This window comes from Oryzias melastigma, linkage group LG19 (assembly GCF_002922805.2).
Source record: "Oryzias melastigma strain HK-1 linkage group LG19, ASM292280v2, whole genome shotgun sequence".
NCBI classification, from domain to species: Eukaryota; Metazoa; Chordata; class Actinopteri; order Beloniformes; family Adrianichthyidae; genus Oryzias; species Oryzias melastigma.
The window spans coordinates 20,110,899-20,127,594 of NC_050530.1; the positions used below are offsets into that span (position 1 = coordinate 20,110,899).

The 16,696-nt window shown below is 42.6% G+C and overlaps 2 protein-coding genes and 1 long non-coding RNA gene across 9 annotated transcripts; 2 read left to right on the forward strand and 1 right to left on the reverse strand.

Moving 5' to 3' along the window:
* The first annotated feature begins 2 nt into the window (after window positions 1-2).
* Window positions 3-8,619, forward strand: LOC112162360. Its single transcript, XR_002922055.2, has 3 exons — window positions 3-109; window positions 4,684-4,755; window positions 8,491-8,619. It is a non-coding gene; the product is annotated as an uncharacterized LOC112162360 (long non-coding RNA).
* Window positions 2,112-11,619, reverse strand: lrrc45 (leucine rich repeat containing 45). 2 transcript variants are annotated; one of them, XM_024298164.2, is made up of 18 exons: window positions 11,494-11,619; window positions 10,610-10,898; window positions 9,374-9,435; window positions 9,228-9,298; window positions 8,952-9,130; window positions 8,668-8,796; window positions 8,467-8,579; window positions 7,839-7,897; window positions 7,665-7,742; window positions 7,401-7,536; window positions 5,467-5,544; window positions 5,259-5,370; window positions 5,107-5,177; window positions 4,475-4,567; window positions 4,060-4,152; window positions 2,953-3,126; window positions 2,644-2,791; window positions 2,112-2,566 (listed from the first exon to the last, which is right to left on the reverse strand). In XM_024298164.2, exons 2-18 carry the CDS (start codon window positions 10,833-10,835, stop codon window positions 2,367-2,369), a joined length of 2,022 nt encoding a protein of 673 aa, XP_024153932.1. In that variant the 5' UTR covers window positions 10,836-10,898; window positions 11,494-11,619; the 3' UTR covers window positions 2,112-2,366. The 2 variants fall into 2 exon arrangements, with proteins under 2 accessions (XP_024153932.1, XP_024153931.1); XM_024298163.2 differs by having other exon boundaries at window positions 10,610-10,901; window positions 11,494-11,571.
* On the forward strand, window positions 11,403-16,696 carry trub1 (TruB pseudouridine (psi) synthase family member 1). Of its 6 annotated transcripts, none has more exons than XM_024298169.2 (9): window positions 11,403-11,545; window positions 11,722-11,972; window positions 12,045-12,143; window positions 12,992-13,047; window positions 13,547-13,628; window positions 13,704-13,776; window positions 15,967-16,106; window positions 16,176-16,232; window positions 16,298-16,696. In XM_024298169.2, the coding sequence occupies exons 2-9, from the start codon at window positions 11,813-11,815 to the stop codon at window positions 16,486-16,488; spliced, it is 858 nt and encodes a 285-aa protein (XP_024153937.1). In that variant the 5' UTR covers window positions 11,403-11,545; window positions 11,722-11,812; the 3' UTR covers window positions 16,489-16,696. The 6 variants fall into 6 exon arrangements, with proteins under 6 accessions (XP_024153937.1, XP_024153939.1, XP_024153933.1 ...); XM_024298171.2 differs by having other exon boundaries at window positions 11,752-11,972; XM_024298165.2 differs by having other exon boundaries at window positions 11,789-11,972.

Below are 16,696 nucleotides of genomic sequence, written 5' to 3' on the forward strand. Positions count from 1 at the left end.
TGGTTCAAACCACTGAATGTACAACAGTGGTTCCCAAAATACGGCCCTCGGGCCGGATCAGGCCCGCCTCCACATCTGGCCCTTCTACAGTCTGAACTATAACGGAGAGGTGAGAATATTTATTGGTTTAATGGAGATTCACTTTTTCTTTACGTCTTTTTTTATTATTTGTCTTCTGTAGGCTACATATTTTTTAGACGTCCATAGCTCTTCAACTCTTTCAGGTCTTAAAATATTCAGCACTTTTCATGCTAGTTTTTTTTCCCACTGTTTTGGCAGTTACTAAGGATAGGCTATTTTGGGGTTTAGCTAATATTTTAACCTTACGCTAGCTGTTTTGGCTAATTTAGACATTTTACATTTTTTTAGGCTAATTTGGCATTTTGCTAATATTTCAGCTACATACTAGCTGTTATGGGAATTTTTTTTTTCAGTTTTTGTTTTTTTTGTTTTTTTGTTTTGTTTTGGAGTTTAGCTAGCATTCCAGCTGCATGCTAGCTGTTTTGGCTAACTCGGGGTTTTCAGATTTTTAGGCTAATTTGGCATTTCACTCATATTTTAGCTAGCTATCAACTTCTGCGTTTTCATCTATCAGCTTCAGGGTTTTTAGTTCTCAATTTCAGCATCTTCAGCTATTAGCACTAGCATCTTTAGCAGCCAGATTCAGCTTAAAGCATTTACACTAGCATTATCACAGTATATATTTAGTTCTTAAAATGTGTTGGTATGATTTTTTTTCTTTGAATATTACATAAATCCATTATTCCTTATTTAGCTATGTGTGTCTGTCTGAAAAGCTGTAAATGTTTACATTTAGGCTGTGATTTTTGCACTTTTTCTGTTAGCTTATATGCCGACCCGCCCCCCATCAGAGAAGAAAACAGTCATGTGACCCTCAAAAGAAAAAGTTTAAGGACCCCTGCTGTACAAGACAACTTTCAGCACAGTTCATGGTTTTGACTCATATTGTCACAGCTTTTTAAGATAGATTCTTATTAACCCTTTAACATGCTCAAAGTTTTCAACCGTTGACACAACAATTCCAGTAGATCGTGAAGGAGAAAAGCGCCTCGTTGAGCTGCTTGAAAAGTTACAGTAACTCAAAGAACATAAATACTGGAGTTCTGGTGTTAAAGGGTTAAGAAATAAATGATGCAGACCCATTAGTAAGAAGTAGTACTACAGTAAATTCACCCGCCACCTCACCTACTATATTGGACCCCTTTTTCCCTTAAGAACTCCCTCATTTCTTGATAGCATAGATTCAACTAAGTACTGGAAACTAAGTACATTCCTCAGAGTTTGGTCCATGTTGACATGACAGCACCACACAGTTCCTCCATGTCTAACCAACATCCCAAAGGATCTATTGAGTTCTAGTGACTGTGGAGGTCATTAACGTCCAGTGAACTCATTGTTCTAGAAACCAGTCTGAGATGATTCCAGCTTAATGACATGGAGTCTTATCCTGCTGGAAGTAGCATCACAAGATGGAACTCTGTGGTCATAAAGGGATGGAGATGGTAGAATATGGGGTTGGAACCATTTTCAGTTGGTACTGAGGGGTCCAAGAAAATATCCCCCACACCATGACACTACCACCACCAGCCTGAACCATTGATACAAGTCAGGATGATCCATGTTTTCATGATGTTGATGTTAAACTCTGACCATCTGAATGTAGCAGAAATAGAGACTCATCAGACCAGACAATGTTTTTCCATCTTCTATTGACCAGTTTTGGTGAGTCTGTGTGAATTGTAGCCTCAGTTTTCTGTTCTGACAGCAGTGATACCTGGTGTGTTCTTCTGATGTTGTAGTTCATCTGTATCAAGGTTGTTGTTCATTCAGAGATGTTCTTCCAAACCTCAGTTGTAACCAGTGGTACTTTGAGTTCCTGTAGTCTTTCTATCAGCTGGAACCAGTCTGGACATTCTCCTCTGATTTCTGGTATCAACAAGACATTTCGGTCCTCAGAACTGCTTGAGTTAATGCCACGTGATTGGCCGATTAGAAATTTGAGTTAATGAGCAATTCACTGAAGAGCTTTTGGAATAATCTGAACAGATTTTGGATTAAAACAAAAACAGTTTATTTATTGTCAAAATGTAAAATCATGAAGTAAAATAAAATAAAACTGCAGACAGAAAAAATATTTTTTGAATAATTTAAAAAAGTGATACTGTAGATCAATAACAGTAATAAAAAACAGCTGTTTTCATGGGGTGGATGTCCATTGATCTCAGTCTAGCCTGATCATGTTCACTGACAGCAGATGACCCTCAGAGACCAGTGATGACCCTCAGAGACCAGCGATGACCCTCAGAGACCAGTGAGGACCCTCAGGGGCCCGTTAGAGGTCTTGGTCACTTCCTGGGGCTGCTGAAGTGTCCCAGGGGGGAGCCCTGGACGTAGGCCAGGATGGCACTCTGCAGGCAGCTGGCTCTGTGGGCCTCATCCTCCCTCATTCTCTGGATTTCAGCCTCTTTTAGTCGCAGCTTCTCCAGCATGGAAGATATCTCACTCTCTTTGTCGAGGAGCGCCTCCCTGTGGTTGCTTCCCCGCACTACAAGATGGAAGAAAGACAGTATATGAATCTGGATCCACCGTCTCTGAGAACACATAACAATCCAGTGACTGAACCTTTCAGCTCTCTCTCCAGAGCGTTGATCTTTGCTTTGAGCCCCCCCTGTGCCGTCATCTCTGCCTGCAGCAACGCAATCTGCTCCTGCAGCTCCACCTTCACTCGGCTCACTTCCCCAACCCTCTCCTGGTCTTTGCCCGCCAGCTCCTGTAACCACACAGCCCCCATCAGAAAAACATGGGCCCCTCAGCTGCTGATCTGAGTGTTTTTCCAGATCACATCATTCATAAACACACAAGGCATCAACTCTGGTTCATTCTGGGCTTTGCTTCCACTCAGAGACAGAAAAGAGAAAGAGATGCTCAGACCTGCTGCAGCTCCTCCACGCGGCGCCGGCAGCCGTCCATCTCCATGCTCTGCTGGCTGTTCTTGGCCTGCAGCTCAGAGATGGTCTGCTTCTGCTGGGAGCAGTGCAGCTGCACCTCCTGCAGGGAGGAACGCACGGAGCGCAGCTTCTCCTCCAGCAGGGACACATGCTCCTGCTGCTCAAAGACAGACGAGGAGGCACCGTTACCAGAGCAGGAGTTAGAGTGGACAAACCATCAGACAATAAACCAAACACTCCACTCTCTGTGTCTGTCACAGTCCTGATCAGGCAGAAATGAAGACGAATTAAAGAGCTGCTGTCCTACGAGAGAAAGAGCAGATGATCTGGAAGGATGAGAGAACTTTAAAGGTTCTGAGAGGTTCAAAGAACCACAAACAGACAGCCTGTCCGAGTGGAACTGCTGCAGGTTTCCTTCTGCTCTCTAACTCCAGATCAGGAGTGTCAAACTCAATCATACAAGAACACCTTAGATCAGGGGCCGAACAGGATAAACAATTATTGAACACTAAAACTACATTTTTAAAACTTTAAAACTGTAACATTTTATCATAATTATGAACTAGATATATAGCATTACCTGTGATAATGTTACTGTGAATGCTGTAAGCTGAATTTGGACGCTGAAGATGCTGAAATTGATAGTTAAAAATGTTGAAGATTATGTCTTAAAATGCTGAAGCTGATAGCCATCTAAAATACTAGGTAAATCCTAAATTAGCCAAAACAGCTAGCGTGTAGCAGAAATATTTGCTAAATTCCAAAATAGCCTAAAAAATCTTAGTAAATTCAAAATAGTCCAAAATGCTAGCGGAATGTTAATTTTAAAAATGTTAAAACTGTAACTTTTTAACATAATTATAAATAATAAAAAGGTAGGAATATTATTCCATAATAAATCAACTTAAATCTTAAATAACTTTCAATATTTGACTCTCCATAACAATATGTTGTGCTGGATCCGACCCGATCCTCGACTTTGACACATGTGATCTAGATTCTCTTAGCACACAGCAGCAGGAACATGATCAGAGGACAGAAGACCGGTTCTGATGAGGTTCTGACGTGTTTAGTCCTGCAGAAGTCTCACCTCCTGCAGACGCAGCTGGGAGCGCACTCTGCCCAGCTCCTCCTCTGCATGGACCCGCTCTGTCACACAGGCTGCCTTCCCTTTACTCACCTCCTGCAACACATCAGCACAACCCAGGGGGGCTGAGAGATCACCAGCAGACATGAGGGTGCAGCGATCATTCACCGCTCCACTGCAGGATCAGTCAAATCTGATCCAATTCTGCACAGCCTTTGGATCCATTTTTGATCCAGTTACTGTTGTTGAGCGTGCTCGTCAGATTTCACTACAGCAGCCGTAAAGAACACAATAAAAAGGTTCTTCACATTCCTCATCCATTGGAACAGATGGTTTGTGCTTAGATCAACAGGAGGCGCTGCATGACAGGGAGCTTCAGGTTTGATCTGAACACTCTGGGTTCACTGCAGACACTGACCTCCTCCAGCTGAATCCGCTGCTCCTCCAGCTTCAGGACACGCTCCTGCAGCTGCCTCTCGCTCTCCTCAAGGCGCCGGCTGACGTGCTCCACCTGCAGAAGTTTCAGCTCTGCCATCACTTGCAGACTGCTGTGGAGCTGCAGCACACTGCTGCAGCTTTGGAAAGTTTTTCAGACTGAAATAGCATTAAATGATGATGTTTCCACAGAAAGGAGGACCTCTGTTCATCTTTACCCATTGGTGTTAAAGACTGGATATCCAAGAACTTCGTTAGTGTGAGGTAGGGCTGCCACGATTACTCGACTAATTGACTATTAAAACTATTAAAGACTAGACTATTAAAATAGTCGACAACTAATTAATCGTTACTTTATATTGTATGGAGTCGGAGTGTAGTAAAGTTATAATGACATTCTGCTAGATTTATTGACTATTTGGTATTTATTATTATATATATTTATTGGTCGACTAATCTGAAAAAATAATTGGTGATTATTAAAATAATCATGTGGCACCACTAGTGTGAAGCTGGATCTTCTGCAGATTTCTTGCTTTTCAATCAAAAGTTGCTAAAACCTTCAGCCTCTCATTTAAAGAGAGCTCATTGGCTGCACTCTCAGGAATGAAGTACCTCCTTCTGACGGAGGCTGTCGCTGTCCTCCAAGGCTTGTTTGGACCTCCGCTTCTCCATTTCCAGTCGATCTGTAACAGAGCTCCGATCAGACGAGTCTGGTTGAGGAGCATCCTTCCTCCCAGCCCCTGCAGCTGCGGTGTCTGCGTTACCGTCGGCCTGTGCCAGCCGCATCTTCAGCTCGGCCGTGCTGTTGGTGAGCTCCTGCTTCAGCTCAAAGATCTGCTGCTGCTGAGACTTGCACCTCTGTTCCAGCTCCTCGCCCTGCCAGACAGTGACCGCCACAATAACCATGCTCACAGGTCTCACAGCTGCGTGGTTTCATTCATCTCTGCTGCATTCTAGAATCAGGATTCTTACTTTACTCCTGAGTTGTCCGTTGGTTTCCGTCAGGTTTTGGATTTCTCTGAGAAGTTTTCCTTCTCTGAGCGACCGGTCCTACAAGAAACAAACATTGTAGTGTGATCAAAGCAGATATTTGCTCTGAATGTATGTCACTGTCCAAAATATTATTGCTCATTTTCTTGACTCAATCTGTCCTCCACCTTTGATGCTCTAAAGAGCTCCATGGTCTGCAGCCCGTGGCTCCAGAGCCCCATGAGGCTCATTGGCTTTAATGAAAAATGCTCATGATTCAAATAAGAAATCAAGTTAAGTTTTGACATTACTGTTTAGAATATTAATATGTCAAACCACAAAGCAAAATGAAGTTGAAAAGTGTAATTTACTGTCATCAAAATTAAGTAGAAATGCTCTTTAAATGTGTTTATATTGTAAAATTAGTCAAATAAAAGTCTTTTCCTTCTTTTATTTTGGTAAATTACACTAAAGTAGTTAAAGTTTCAAACAAATGCAGTTTAAAACAATCAAAAATGATTCAGAATTATGTTTTTGTGCCTCACACCTTTAAAATTTAGAATTAAAAGCTCAATTTATTTTCCCTGTTTTTATTTTTATGTTTTTAATAATTGGATTCTACTTCAATGTTGTTTATATTTGGCAGTTAAAGGAGAAAAATGATACACCAAAATCCATTTTATTTTGAAATTACTCAGCTGCTGCAGCAACACAGAGTGTATTTTATTTTGAAAGGAACTTGTGTGTGTCACTGTCAAAAGTAAAAGCAATAAAAACAATTATATATAGAAGCACATAGAGAGTGTTGTAACTCAATACGGTATTGTAATATTTAAAAGCTCATTTTCTAAAATCATTTTTAATGCCCACAAAAACATAAATATTGTGTATTTTTTAGTTAATAACGTGGGACTTCCTGGCTCTGGCTGGATTCTGGTCTGTAAGAAACTGGACTCTTTTAGTGTGAAAGGTTGCAGAGCTCTGGTCTGGAGCCACAACATGAACACTGCCTTCCTCCTGGGCTGAAGGACGCAGGAACTATCTCAGCCATCAGATCTCAGGTCTAACCAGTGAAACAGTCTCAGCTCGTTGAGCCTGAGCTGTCATAGTCACCATCCAGCACTCTGACAGCTTCTCCTCTGAGTCAAAGTGTTACAGAGAGGATGCCTCCAGATAAAACCATCTATAATACTATCTCAGAGAAGTGGGTTCAGTTCTGATAGTCTGACCTGCAGCAGAATCATCTGCATTCAGATTAACTGAAGGAACTACACCACATGTGTCAAAGTCAAGGCCCGGGGGCCAGATCCGGCCCTCAGGGTAATTCTATCCGGCCCTCCAGATCATTTTATTTTATTGTTATTAATGACCCGATGTTATCTTGCACTTTAATTTAATTTTGACAAAATATATTTTTATGGAGAGTAAAATATTGAAAGTTATTTAAGGTTTAAATTGATTTATTCTGGAATAATATTCCTGTCTTTTTACTATTCATAATTATGTTAAAAGTTACAGTTTGAAAGTTTTAAAAATGTAGTTTTAGAGTGTTTAATAAATGTTTATCCTGTTCGTCCTGTGATCTAAGGTGAGTTTTGGATTTTGGCCCCCTGTCTGATTGAGCTTAACACCTCTGAACTAGAGGATAACTGGTCAGTTGTTGGAATGAATTCTGAACGGTTCCACCGCACGTCTAGATTTGGCGGGTTTTGCTGGTCTTCTGATTTGGTTTGAAATAGCCTTTAGATGTCAAACACAATCAGAAACGATATCAGGCAGAGAGCCGGTGAAGTTTGGAGGTCTGGACTCTCGTCTTAACGTTGAGGATCTTCCATCAATTGATCAAGGTCACTGGATAAAATCCAGATCTCTCCTGCTTGAATCTTGAGTTCACAGACGACGACCAACAAAAGCACGTTCTTCTTCTGCTGTCCTACCTCCTCCTCCTTCTTCCTCAGACGGCTCTGCTTCTCCCTCTCGTCGTCCTTCTCCGCCTTCAGCCGGGTCACGTGTTCTCCCAGACTCTGGTTCTTCTGCTCAGAGAGAGCCAGAGCAGCTTCTGCCATCTGCAGCCTGCTCACACATTCACACACATGGAGAGCAAGTTCTATCAAATCCTCACACGAGCGACCAGCGTTGACAGTGTTTTGACATGGTTTGGAGTCATGTGCACACACAGGAAGGGAGAGCACATCGCTTACTTGGCAGTGAGCGCTTTGACAGCCGACTTCCTCTCATTCAGAGCTTCCTGGAGATGGGAGATCTGAACGGAGGCTGACCTGCAGAGAGCCGTCATGCAGCGTGAGGAGGAAGCTCTGAGATCTTGGTTAGCAGATTCATGAGGCTTCATTCATGGAGGAAGTCTTCAAACTGACCTGTTGGAGCGGCCCATCTCCTCCTTCTGCCTATCGATGGTCTCCATGAGGCTGAGGAGCTGCAGGAGAGGAGGAGCTGTCAGAGGACTGGAGCTCTAGGAAGATCTGCAGCAGACTGCTCCGTAAAAACTGATTTCAGCTCCACCACTAAACTCTACTGGAGGTTCAAACAAACAGCAGAGCTGCTGTTACGTAGGACTGTTTAAAACATGTTTTAAATAATGATCCTATTTTAGTTAAAACAGCTAGCATGTAGCTGAAAAAACATCTAAACTTCAAAAAATCTTAGTAAATGCCAAAATAGTCCAAAATCTAGCAGAATTACAATTTTACAACTTAAAACTGTAACTTTTTAACATAATTATGAGTAATAAAAAAGCAGGTCTTTTATTCCAGACTAAATCAACTTAAATCTTAAATAACTTTCAGTATCTTTCTCTCCATAAAAATATATTTTGTCAAAATTATACAAATAAGCCCATGGTAACATCGGGCCATTAATAACAATAAATAAAATGATCTGGAGGGCCGGATCCGGCCCCCGGGCCTTGACTTTGACACACGTGGTTTAAAAGCTTCACACTGCATCAGTTCTTGGCTCATTTATCAGACGTTTGTTAAAGCTCACCTGTCGCCCCTTCTCCTCCTTCAGGCTCTGGATCTCCCGGCTGAGGACCTGGGTCCGGCTGTGGTTCTCTCTCAGCGTGGCCTGCCGGTCAGAGTTGTGTCCTGTGGTCTGCTCTGAAACGGTCAACAGCACGGGGGTCCTTCAGAGAACCCCAGACTCCACAGCACAGGCTGCTGCCATGTTTCAGGTGAGGAAACGTACCGAGAGCTTTAAGCGTGTCACTCGGGATGTTGTTTCCCGCCGCTCTCAGCTTCACGATGCTCTTGTTATTCTGCAGGGCTTCTAACAGGGATCTGCCACCCAACAGTCCCAGATTGTTCCACCTCAGATCTGTGAATGGAACGTGGTCAACAAAATAATCCCTCTCAGAAGCATGATCACAGACAATCGGTGAGTTCTTTTTTTAATAAAAGGATCAAAGCATAAATCCTCTGAATCTGAGGTTGCTCGTGGTTGGATGTGTGACTCTGGTTCTTATACGTCACCTAGCTCCTCCAGGGAGCTGCAGCGCCGCAGCGCCAGCGCCAGCGCAGCAGCTCCATGATGGCTGATCTGATTGTTGCGCAGGTCCAGATGGCTCAGCGTGTTGTTGGAGGCCAGACCATCACAAAACACAGAGAAGGCTTCTTCCCACACACCCAAGGCGTTCCACTCCAGCACCAGCCTGGACACAGCAGCATCACAGGGAGCTTTGAAAGGAGCGGCCACTTCAGCTCCAACTGGGAATGTCTTTGAGAAGATCTGAAACAATCAGCTCTCACCTACGCAGGGTACTGTTGCGTGCCAACAGTTTTCCCAGGACCTCAGCTCCTGCCGACCGCAGGTTATTCCCCTGTAACCAGAAGCAATCAAACAAGTAGTCAGTCAACGGATCCGTTTGTTAGGCATTTAGCATCATCGAACGAACCTTCAGGTCCAGAGATTTCACCGTCGTGTTCCCAAACAGTCCAGTCAGGAGGATTTTGGCCCCTGAAGGTCAAACACAAAGACAGAAGCAAATGATGTCATAAATGTAGCTGAAAATATCTACAATTAAAAGACAGCAAATAAAGTGTCAGATAAAACAGAAAAACTACTTTAAATTGAACTCCCACTTCCACCATCTTTTGATCTGTTGTAAAAACATTCCCAGTGATGATGATAAAATCTAAAACTCTGTCATTTTCTAGGACATAGTTTCTGCAGAGCAGCAGGAGTTCATTAGAAACTCCCCTCTGAGTTGTGGGCAGGACTGTTGTGTCGGCACAGAGTGAGCTACTTCCTGTCATCTATCTGTTTACACGCTCTCCCACTAGCTTACAGCCCCTCACAACCATAAGCTAACATTAGCGATGCAACTAAAACAATACAGGAGCTCTCCAGCCGGAGAGCTTGTGACTCACACAGCGAATTTTCAACATCACGCATATCATTTTTTTTTGCTCATGACTCACAGTTTAAATAAATAAATACTTAGTAATGATATTTCAAGATTAATTTTCTTTATAGATGTCCATCATTAGAAAAATGCTACAAGAATATGTTAAAAACACCAGTTTCATCAGAGCGGCTCTTTAAAAACATTTCTAAACCCTTACGACAGATTAAGGGTGTGCCAAAATATCAACATTGCAATATATCACAATATTTAGTCCTGCGATTGATTCTCACCAAGTATCAATCTTTTATTTTCATTTGAAGAGGCTGTAAAATGTCGAATTTGTCATCCTCTGGCTGTGGGCACCAATGTTCCTGACAGCTACTTGAATTATTTAATTTTTGTTCTGTTGTTCACAACAGTTCTGCACTACGTAGTGACACTGCTGTTCATGTTTACTATTGTTAACACTGAATTGTACAGATAATTCCACTTCAATTGGTGTCAATGCTTATCAAAGACATTATGGATTTCAGCAATGTTGCACAAAAGTATGTTGTATTTGTTGCACAAAGTAAAACACAAGTTGTTTATTTTGATTGTGTTTAAGCTAAAAAATAAATGGGGATATATTTTCCTAAAAAAAAATGTTTTTCTATATATTGTGAGTTATTAGAGATGATTTTTACCAATTATCGCAGTATCACGGTCCATTAATATCTCTGATTCCCAGCCCTATGACAGATGTGTCAAGTTTTCTTTTTGAGTAAATGCTGTCAAACACACCTTCTTCACTCAGCATGCAGTCGCTCAGCGACACCTGTGTGAAGGCTCCGTCCTGCAGGGCCTGGGCCAGCACCGAGCAGGTGTCTGCAGACAGGCTCTGTCCACTCAGGTCCAGTCTGGAGCCTGGAGAGCCACCCCTGGCCTGCAGCTGGTCCAGGACCCCCTCCTGAGGCTCCACGCCGCCCTCCTTACACAGACGCAGGTACATCCCCCTGAAGTCCTCCATCGCTGCTCGCCACGGTCCTGATCATCTGAGCACAGAGAGCTTTCTTTGGTCTTCAGGGGCCATCTACTGAGAAAACGTCAAAAATATACATATATGCTAGTTTGTTTAATTTAATCAGACTACTTTTAACTTATTCCTGTGAAGAAAGTTTCAACAACAGTCCCTCCATCCTCCACGTGACTTCTTTGGATATGTTGTTGTTTTGACAGAACCCCCCACTTAACCACGTGACTTGGACCTGACACTTTCTAGCATCCCTGACCCGAGTCCTGATCAGGTTATGGGTAATTCTTATATATAGTCTATGGTCATTATGTTGAGTGATTTGAACTTCAGGGCCACCGTAGTTTTATGCTCAGAGTGTTTTCATCCCGCCTGATGAAGCGACCAGACAGGAAAGCGGGAGTTTAGAGAAAGAATACAACGTTGAAACAAAAACCTTCAATTTATTCAAAGTGAATTGTGATTCTACGGTATAAACAAACCATTGAAACTTTGACTGGAGGAAACAGACGCGCAGCGGAACACAAACAGATCAACGTTAAAACCAAAGAGCGGGGAGTTTTTACAAAAGTTTATCGGTACGAAATCCGAGGAACAAATGGATGAAGGTAAAGAGCATCAAACAGACAGAATCCAGCGACTTCTTGAAGATTACCTTGTTTACCAGCTGACAGATGAAGAAAACCAGCCGTTCCAGTAACCAGGAAGTAAGTCCTGGCGCAAAGCATCATGGTCAGCGTAGTTGGGGTGGAATTATTTTTTTCTATCTCTCTGTCTCTTTCTTTTATTCACATTGATTTTGATTCATTCTTAAATTAAACACATTGCCACTTTTAAACTGTTCAGTTTTATTGTAGAGTTATGTAAACCGAGCCCCGAACAGGACTTGTGCAGTATCTTCCTCGGCCAGCAGGGGGCGACAACACAAAACATCGTTCTTTGGATGACAGACTCTGACAGCCGAAGAAGAGCGGATGGAAGCAGGCATGGCTGGAAACACGAGCAGCGCCGCGACTAAGATGAGCAGCTCTCTGGCGAAGCTGCAGTCATTAAACGGAATGTTTGCTATTTACAAGAAAAAAGGACCGACTTCCGCTGACGTGCTGAACGCGCTCAAAGAAGCTTTGCTCAAAGGTAACCCGGACAAAACAACACGACCCAATAAAGCTGCAGGTGAACTGTGTTTGTGACTCTTCATCCTATAAGAAGCGGGAGTGGAGTCGTCCAACCCCCGCAAGAGAAGGAAGCAGTGGCTGAAGATGGGCCATGGAGGGACCCTGGACAGCGCCGCCAGCGGCGTGCTAGGTAACTGCTGCGTTTGTGTTCATCTGATTGGTGGAAAAGTGGAGTTTGTTCTTAACAGACCACGTGATGAATTCATGAATGAGTGTTCCAAACAAGTTGTAAATATATTTTTCTGTCATATGTCTAAATGTTTGGATTGAAAACAATATGCAAAGCTGCGATACATGTATAAAGATCCACACCAATCATCTTTTGAACAACTTTAAAACGTTCCCAGTGGTCTTTAAATTAGTTTTAAAAAGCAGCAGGAGTTCTTTAGAAATTGTGGGTGAGAATGTTGGCTTGGTGCAACCCCTCCCCACTTCCCGTCACCAATAACCTCTAGTTTACAACCCCTCACACCCCAAAGCTGACGTTAGTTGTAGATATCCAGCCGTACAGTTCTGATCCAGAGTCCAGCTCCAAAACAAAGACTTTCATGGATTTATTTGTCTCCAAATTAGAGATGTAACGATTCAGTCGAGCCACGATTCGATTCACAATTTTAAAGTCACGATTTTGATTTTTTTTTTCTCTCACTTCAACACTATGAATTAAAGGTATTTTAAGGCCAAACATTTTTTCTTTTCACTCCTTACATCAAATTGTCTGTTTTCCTACTAACAGAAAAGATTCAATACAAATAAACAATCATAAATACTGATCTCTAACACTCTTCAACTGCAGGATCACCTTTCACTGCTGCACATGCTGAAAGCTGTCCTTTAGGTTTTGAGCTGGTAGACTGTTTGGTTCTGTTTCCTGGAGAATGGATCACAACATACTTTAGTGTTGATGGACTGCTTCAGAAAACGATGAAGAACAGAGAGCCTGGCGTCCTGATGGTGACGAGGCTGTTTGTGTTTCAGTGGTTGGTGTTGGGAACGGCACAAAAATGCTCAGCTCCATGCTGACAGGCTCAAAGGTGAGTTTAACGCTCCTGGCTGCTGTTTAGTATGATCTGGAACATGAAAAGAGGCAAGTTCACATCATTAGAACCCTGCATCACTTGAAAAGTTTCTTTCAGTTTTTGTGGTGATGTGAAATCAATGCAGGAAAGACTTTTATCTGCCTGTGTTTGGCTGCTACGATTAGTCGTTACTTTACATTATATGGAGTCAGAGTCTAGTAAAGTTCAAAATTATAATGGCATTCTGCTAGCTTTTTTGACTATTTTGGCATTTATTAAGATTTTTTAGGCTATTTTGGAGTTTAGCTAATATTTAAACTAGGTGTTTTGACAAATTAAGGATTTTTTTCAGTTTTTTAGGCTAATTTGGCATTTAACTAATATTTTAGCTGGCCATCATTTTCAGCATCTTCAGCTATCAGCACTAGCATCTTCAGCGGCCACATTCAGCTTACAGCTTCTGCTTCCTCTGTTCCTCTGTGTCCTGAAGGCGTGTTAAACGTTTCCTCCTCAGAAGTACGTTGCTGTCGGCGAGCTCGGGAAGGCGACAGACACTCTGGATGCCACCGGCAGCGTGGTTCTGGAGAAAGGCTTTGGTACAGACCCCGGTCCAAACATTTGATCCTTATGCTTCATCCCATCAACGCCATGTTTGCCCCGCCTCCCTGTAGATCACATCACCAGGCTGGAACTGGAGGAAAAGCTGAAATCTTTCACTGGGGACATCATGCAGGTCCCTCCACTGTGAGTAACACCCCCATCAGAACACCCTCCATCCCAGATCAGACTCTGAACATGCAGCAGAGCACCAACAAATCTGAACTCGAAGAACTCGACCACACAGTCTGTAGAGAAGCTTGGCCCTGGTGGACGGGAACCTGCGGCTCTGTTCTGTCCACGGACTGTTTTAGGACTGAGTCCTCCATCATCAATCATCCGACTCGACGTTTGCTATGGCAACCACTCTCACCAATCAGGACCGAGCTTGTTGGAAGGCCACACCCCTATTACTTGATAGATGGCCCAGAGAATCTGTCAAACGTTTGACAGAGACCACATACCGTTACTGAGGCGTCTTATTGGCCAGTTTATGAAGTGAAGAACTCACACTATAGAGAGAATATCATGAACTCAGTCCAGTTATTTGTTGTTTTTTTAAGATCTTTATTGTCGTTTCATTTTCTCGTGATGGTGAGAAAGTGGATGTTGTTATCTTGTGAAATCTGTCAAAAAAAGTAGTGTTGGCTGTTTTTGGCCTCTGTAATCGTCACAAGTATCATGAAATTCAAAAAGTGCTCAAACAACCCGCGGAAAATCTTACGACTGAAAATAATGACAAATGGTGAATTACTCACTAGAAACAGGAAATTAAAATTAATCTGTTGCCAGATAAAAGTACATTTGCCCTTTATTAAAAAACAAAAAAAACAGGTTAAATTTGATAAAGTCAGAAACAAATATATACCATATATTAGGGCTGGGTTAATAATATTAATTGATCGATTTAAGACCAATAGATCAATCAGTTCATAAAAATATAAATCGATTTAGCGCATAAAGCTAAAGTCTGCTAGCTTGATGCTACCGTTTAATAGAATTTCCCATAGACGGCAAATGCTAACGCTCGGTTGACTTAAACATACAATCTGACTAAATTAACATCTTTATAAACTCACAGACATTAATTTTACAAACTATTTTAAGGAAATAATTTTAAAGTAACTATTTGTGGTCTAAAACAGTTTTTTTTCACATACTTTCTTCTTCTGGAAAAAGTTGTAATGCTATAGCGTGATCGCCACCTAGTGTCCAAACTGAAACGTCCTCCAGGAGAAGCAGAACAATGTTTCCAATGTTAATGATCTGAACATTTTAGTTAGAACTTCTCCTTTAGAGAATCCATGTAACACTGGATGATATTAACAATCTCATTATTTCACTAATACATTTACAGTATGTGAACTGGATCAGATTAATATAAATATATTCAAAACATGTAGTAGAGTATTAATGTATTTATAAACAAATGTGTCTAAATGTGTAAACTCTAAATTGAATTCAAGAATTGAAAAAAATCTGAATCTAATCGATTCAGGCTCTTGTGAATTGAATCGAATAGTTTCTGGAAATTATCATCGATATCCAGCCCTACCATATATAAAACAAAACTACAGAAGCTGAAAAGATCCACTATGTTCTAATGAGAAAATGTTGTTTGTTTTCTCGTGATAATGAGATAATTAGGAACAAAGAATGAAGCGTCCCCGTATCTCTGAGACACAGAGACTTTACCTGTTTAAGTCTCTTTAGTTTGTGGTTAACAACAAAACCAGCAGAACTCTCCACAGAAGTTGCTTCTAGTCTGTGTTTTGATTTATCAGTGGATCTATGCTCCTCGAATGCCTTCAATCTGTCTCATGCACCAGCCCCCCCTCCACTTGTTTCTATTATTATAGATGGACAGAACCTACCCATCTGCGCATGGTGTGTTCACTGAGCTCGGGACATTAGTGGACCCAAACAGCCACTCAGTCCGACTCAGTCTGTTAGGCTTTTGTCGTTTTTATACAATCCGCAGCAAAATAAAGCAGGTTTTCAGAAAAAATGTTGACACTATTAAATCAGTAAATCATATCTGGATCAGTTCTGCTGTTTGACATGCTCTGTTTGGTGCTGATGTCTGGAGGTCAGTGAACGCACCATGCAGAACGCCCTGAACTCTGTTAATCAACATGTTTGTTCGAGGATTTTTAGGGAAATAAAGGCGCAGATCCACTAATGAATAAATAGACTAAATCAACTTTTTTGGCGTGTTTTCTTCTGCTGTTATTGTTGTCAACCTCAATTCAAAGAGACCTCCATCAGGTAAAGTCTCTCCATCTCCATGCAGACACACACACACTGCTTAAACGTTCTCATCTTCTGTCATTTCAGCTTCTCGGCGCTGAAGAAAGACGGTCAGCGTCTGTCTGTCCTTCTGAAGCAAGGTCACAAGGTGGAGGCCAAGCCGGCGCGTCCCGTCACGGTGTACAGCCTCACCCTGCAGGAGTTCACGCCCCCCCTCTTCACTCTGGGTCAGCACAGGTCACTTCCTGCAGCGTTCTCCGTTCCTCACTGAAACACTGAGCTGTGTGTCTCTGCAGACATCGAGTGTGGAGGGGGGTTCTACGTCAGGAGCTTGGTGGACGAGCTGGGCAAAGGTGACCGCGGGCTCTTCGGTCCGTCATGGTGCTGTGGCTGGTTCTGACGCCTGTGTGTGCTGCAGCTCTGGCGTCGTGCGCCCACGTGAAGGACCTGGTGAGGACCAAGCAGGGCCCGTTCACGCTGCAGGAGCACGTCCTGCACGAGCAGCAGTGGACTCTGGAGGACATCCTGCAGGCGCTGCAGCCTGCTCAGACGCCGCTCGTCCAGAACCAGCAGAACCCAGCGCCAGAGGAGAAGCCGGGCCCTGAATGAGGGAGGGAAGGCTCCAACCGGCTGGACCTCTGTGGAGGAATCGGATCAAGTCTGTTCAACCTCAACTGAGGGAGGCGGTTGGAGTTTGAGTTTTCATTTCAGACACTTTCAGTGAATTCATTGTTTTAAGGTCTTTATTTGGAACTGCTGAATAAACCGACCCACAATGCACCTGTATTAAACTCAGGATCCACTTTCTGAAGTTTCA

Coding starts and splice junctions, on each gene's coding strand:
- lrrc45 (XM_024298164.2), bottom strand. CDS start 10,835: ATGGAGGACTTCAGGGGGATGTACCTGCGTCTGTGTAAGGAGGGCGGC. Junction 9,299..9,373: donor TGAAATCTCTGGACCTGAAG/GTTCGTTCGATG, acceptor TTCTGGTTACAG/GGGAATAACCTGCGGTCGGC. Junction 4,153..4,474: donor AGCGGATTCAGCTGGAGGAG/GTCAGTGTCTGC, acceptor GATGTGTTGCAG/GAGGTGAGTAAAGGGAAGGC.
- trub1 (XM_024298165.2), top strand. CDS start 11,513: ATGAAGAAAACCAGCCGTTCCAGTAACCAGGAA. Junction 13,048..13,546: donor CCATGCTGACAGGCTCAAAG/GTGAGTTTAACG, acceptor TTTCCTCCTCAG/AAGTACGTTGCTGTCGGCGA. Junction 13,777..15,966: donor ATCATGCAGGTCCCTCCACT/GTGAGTAACACC, acceptor CTGTCATTTCAG/CTTCTCGGCGCTGAAGAAAG.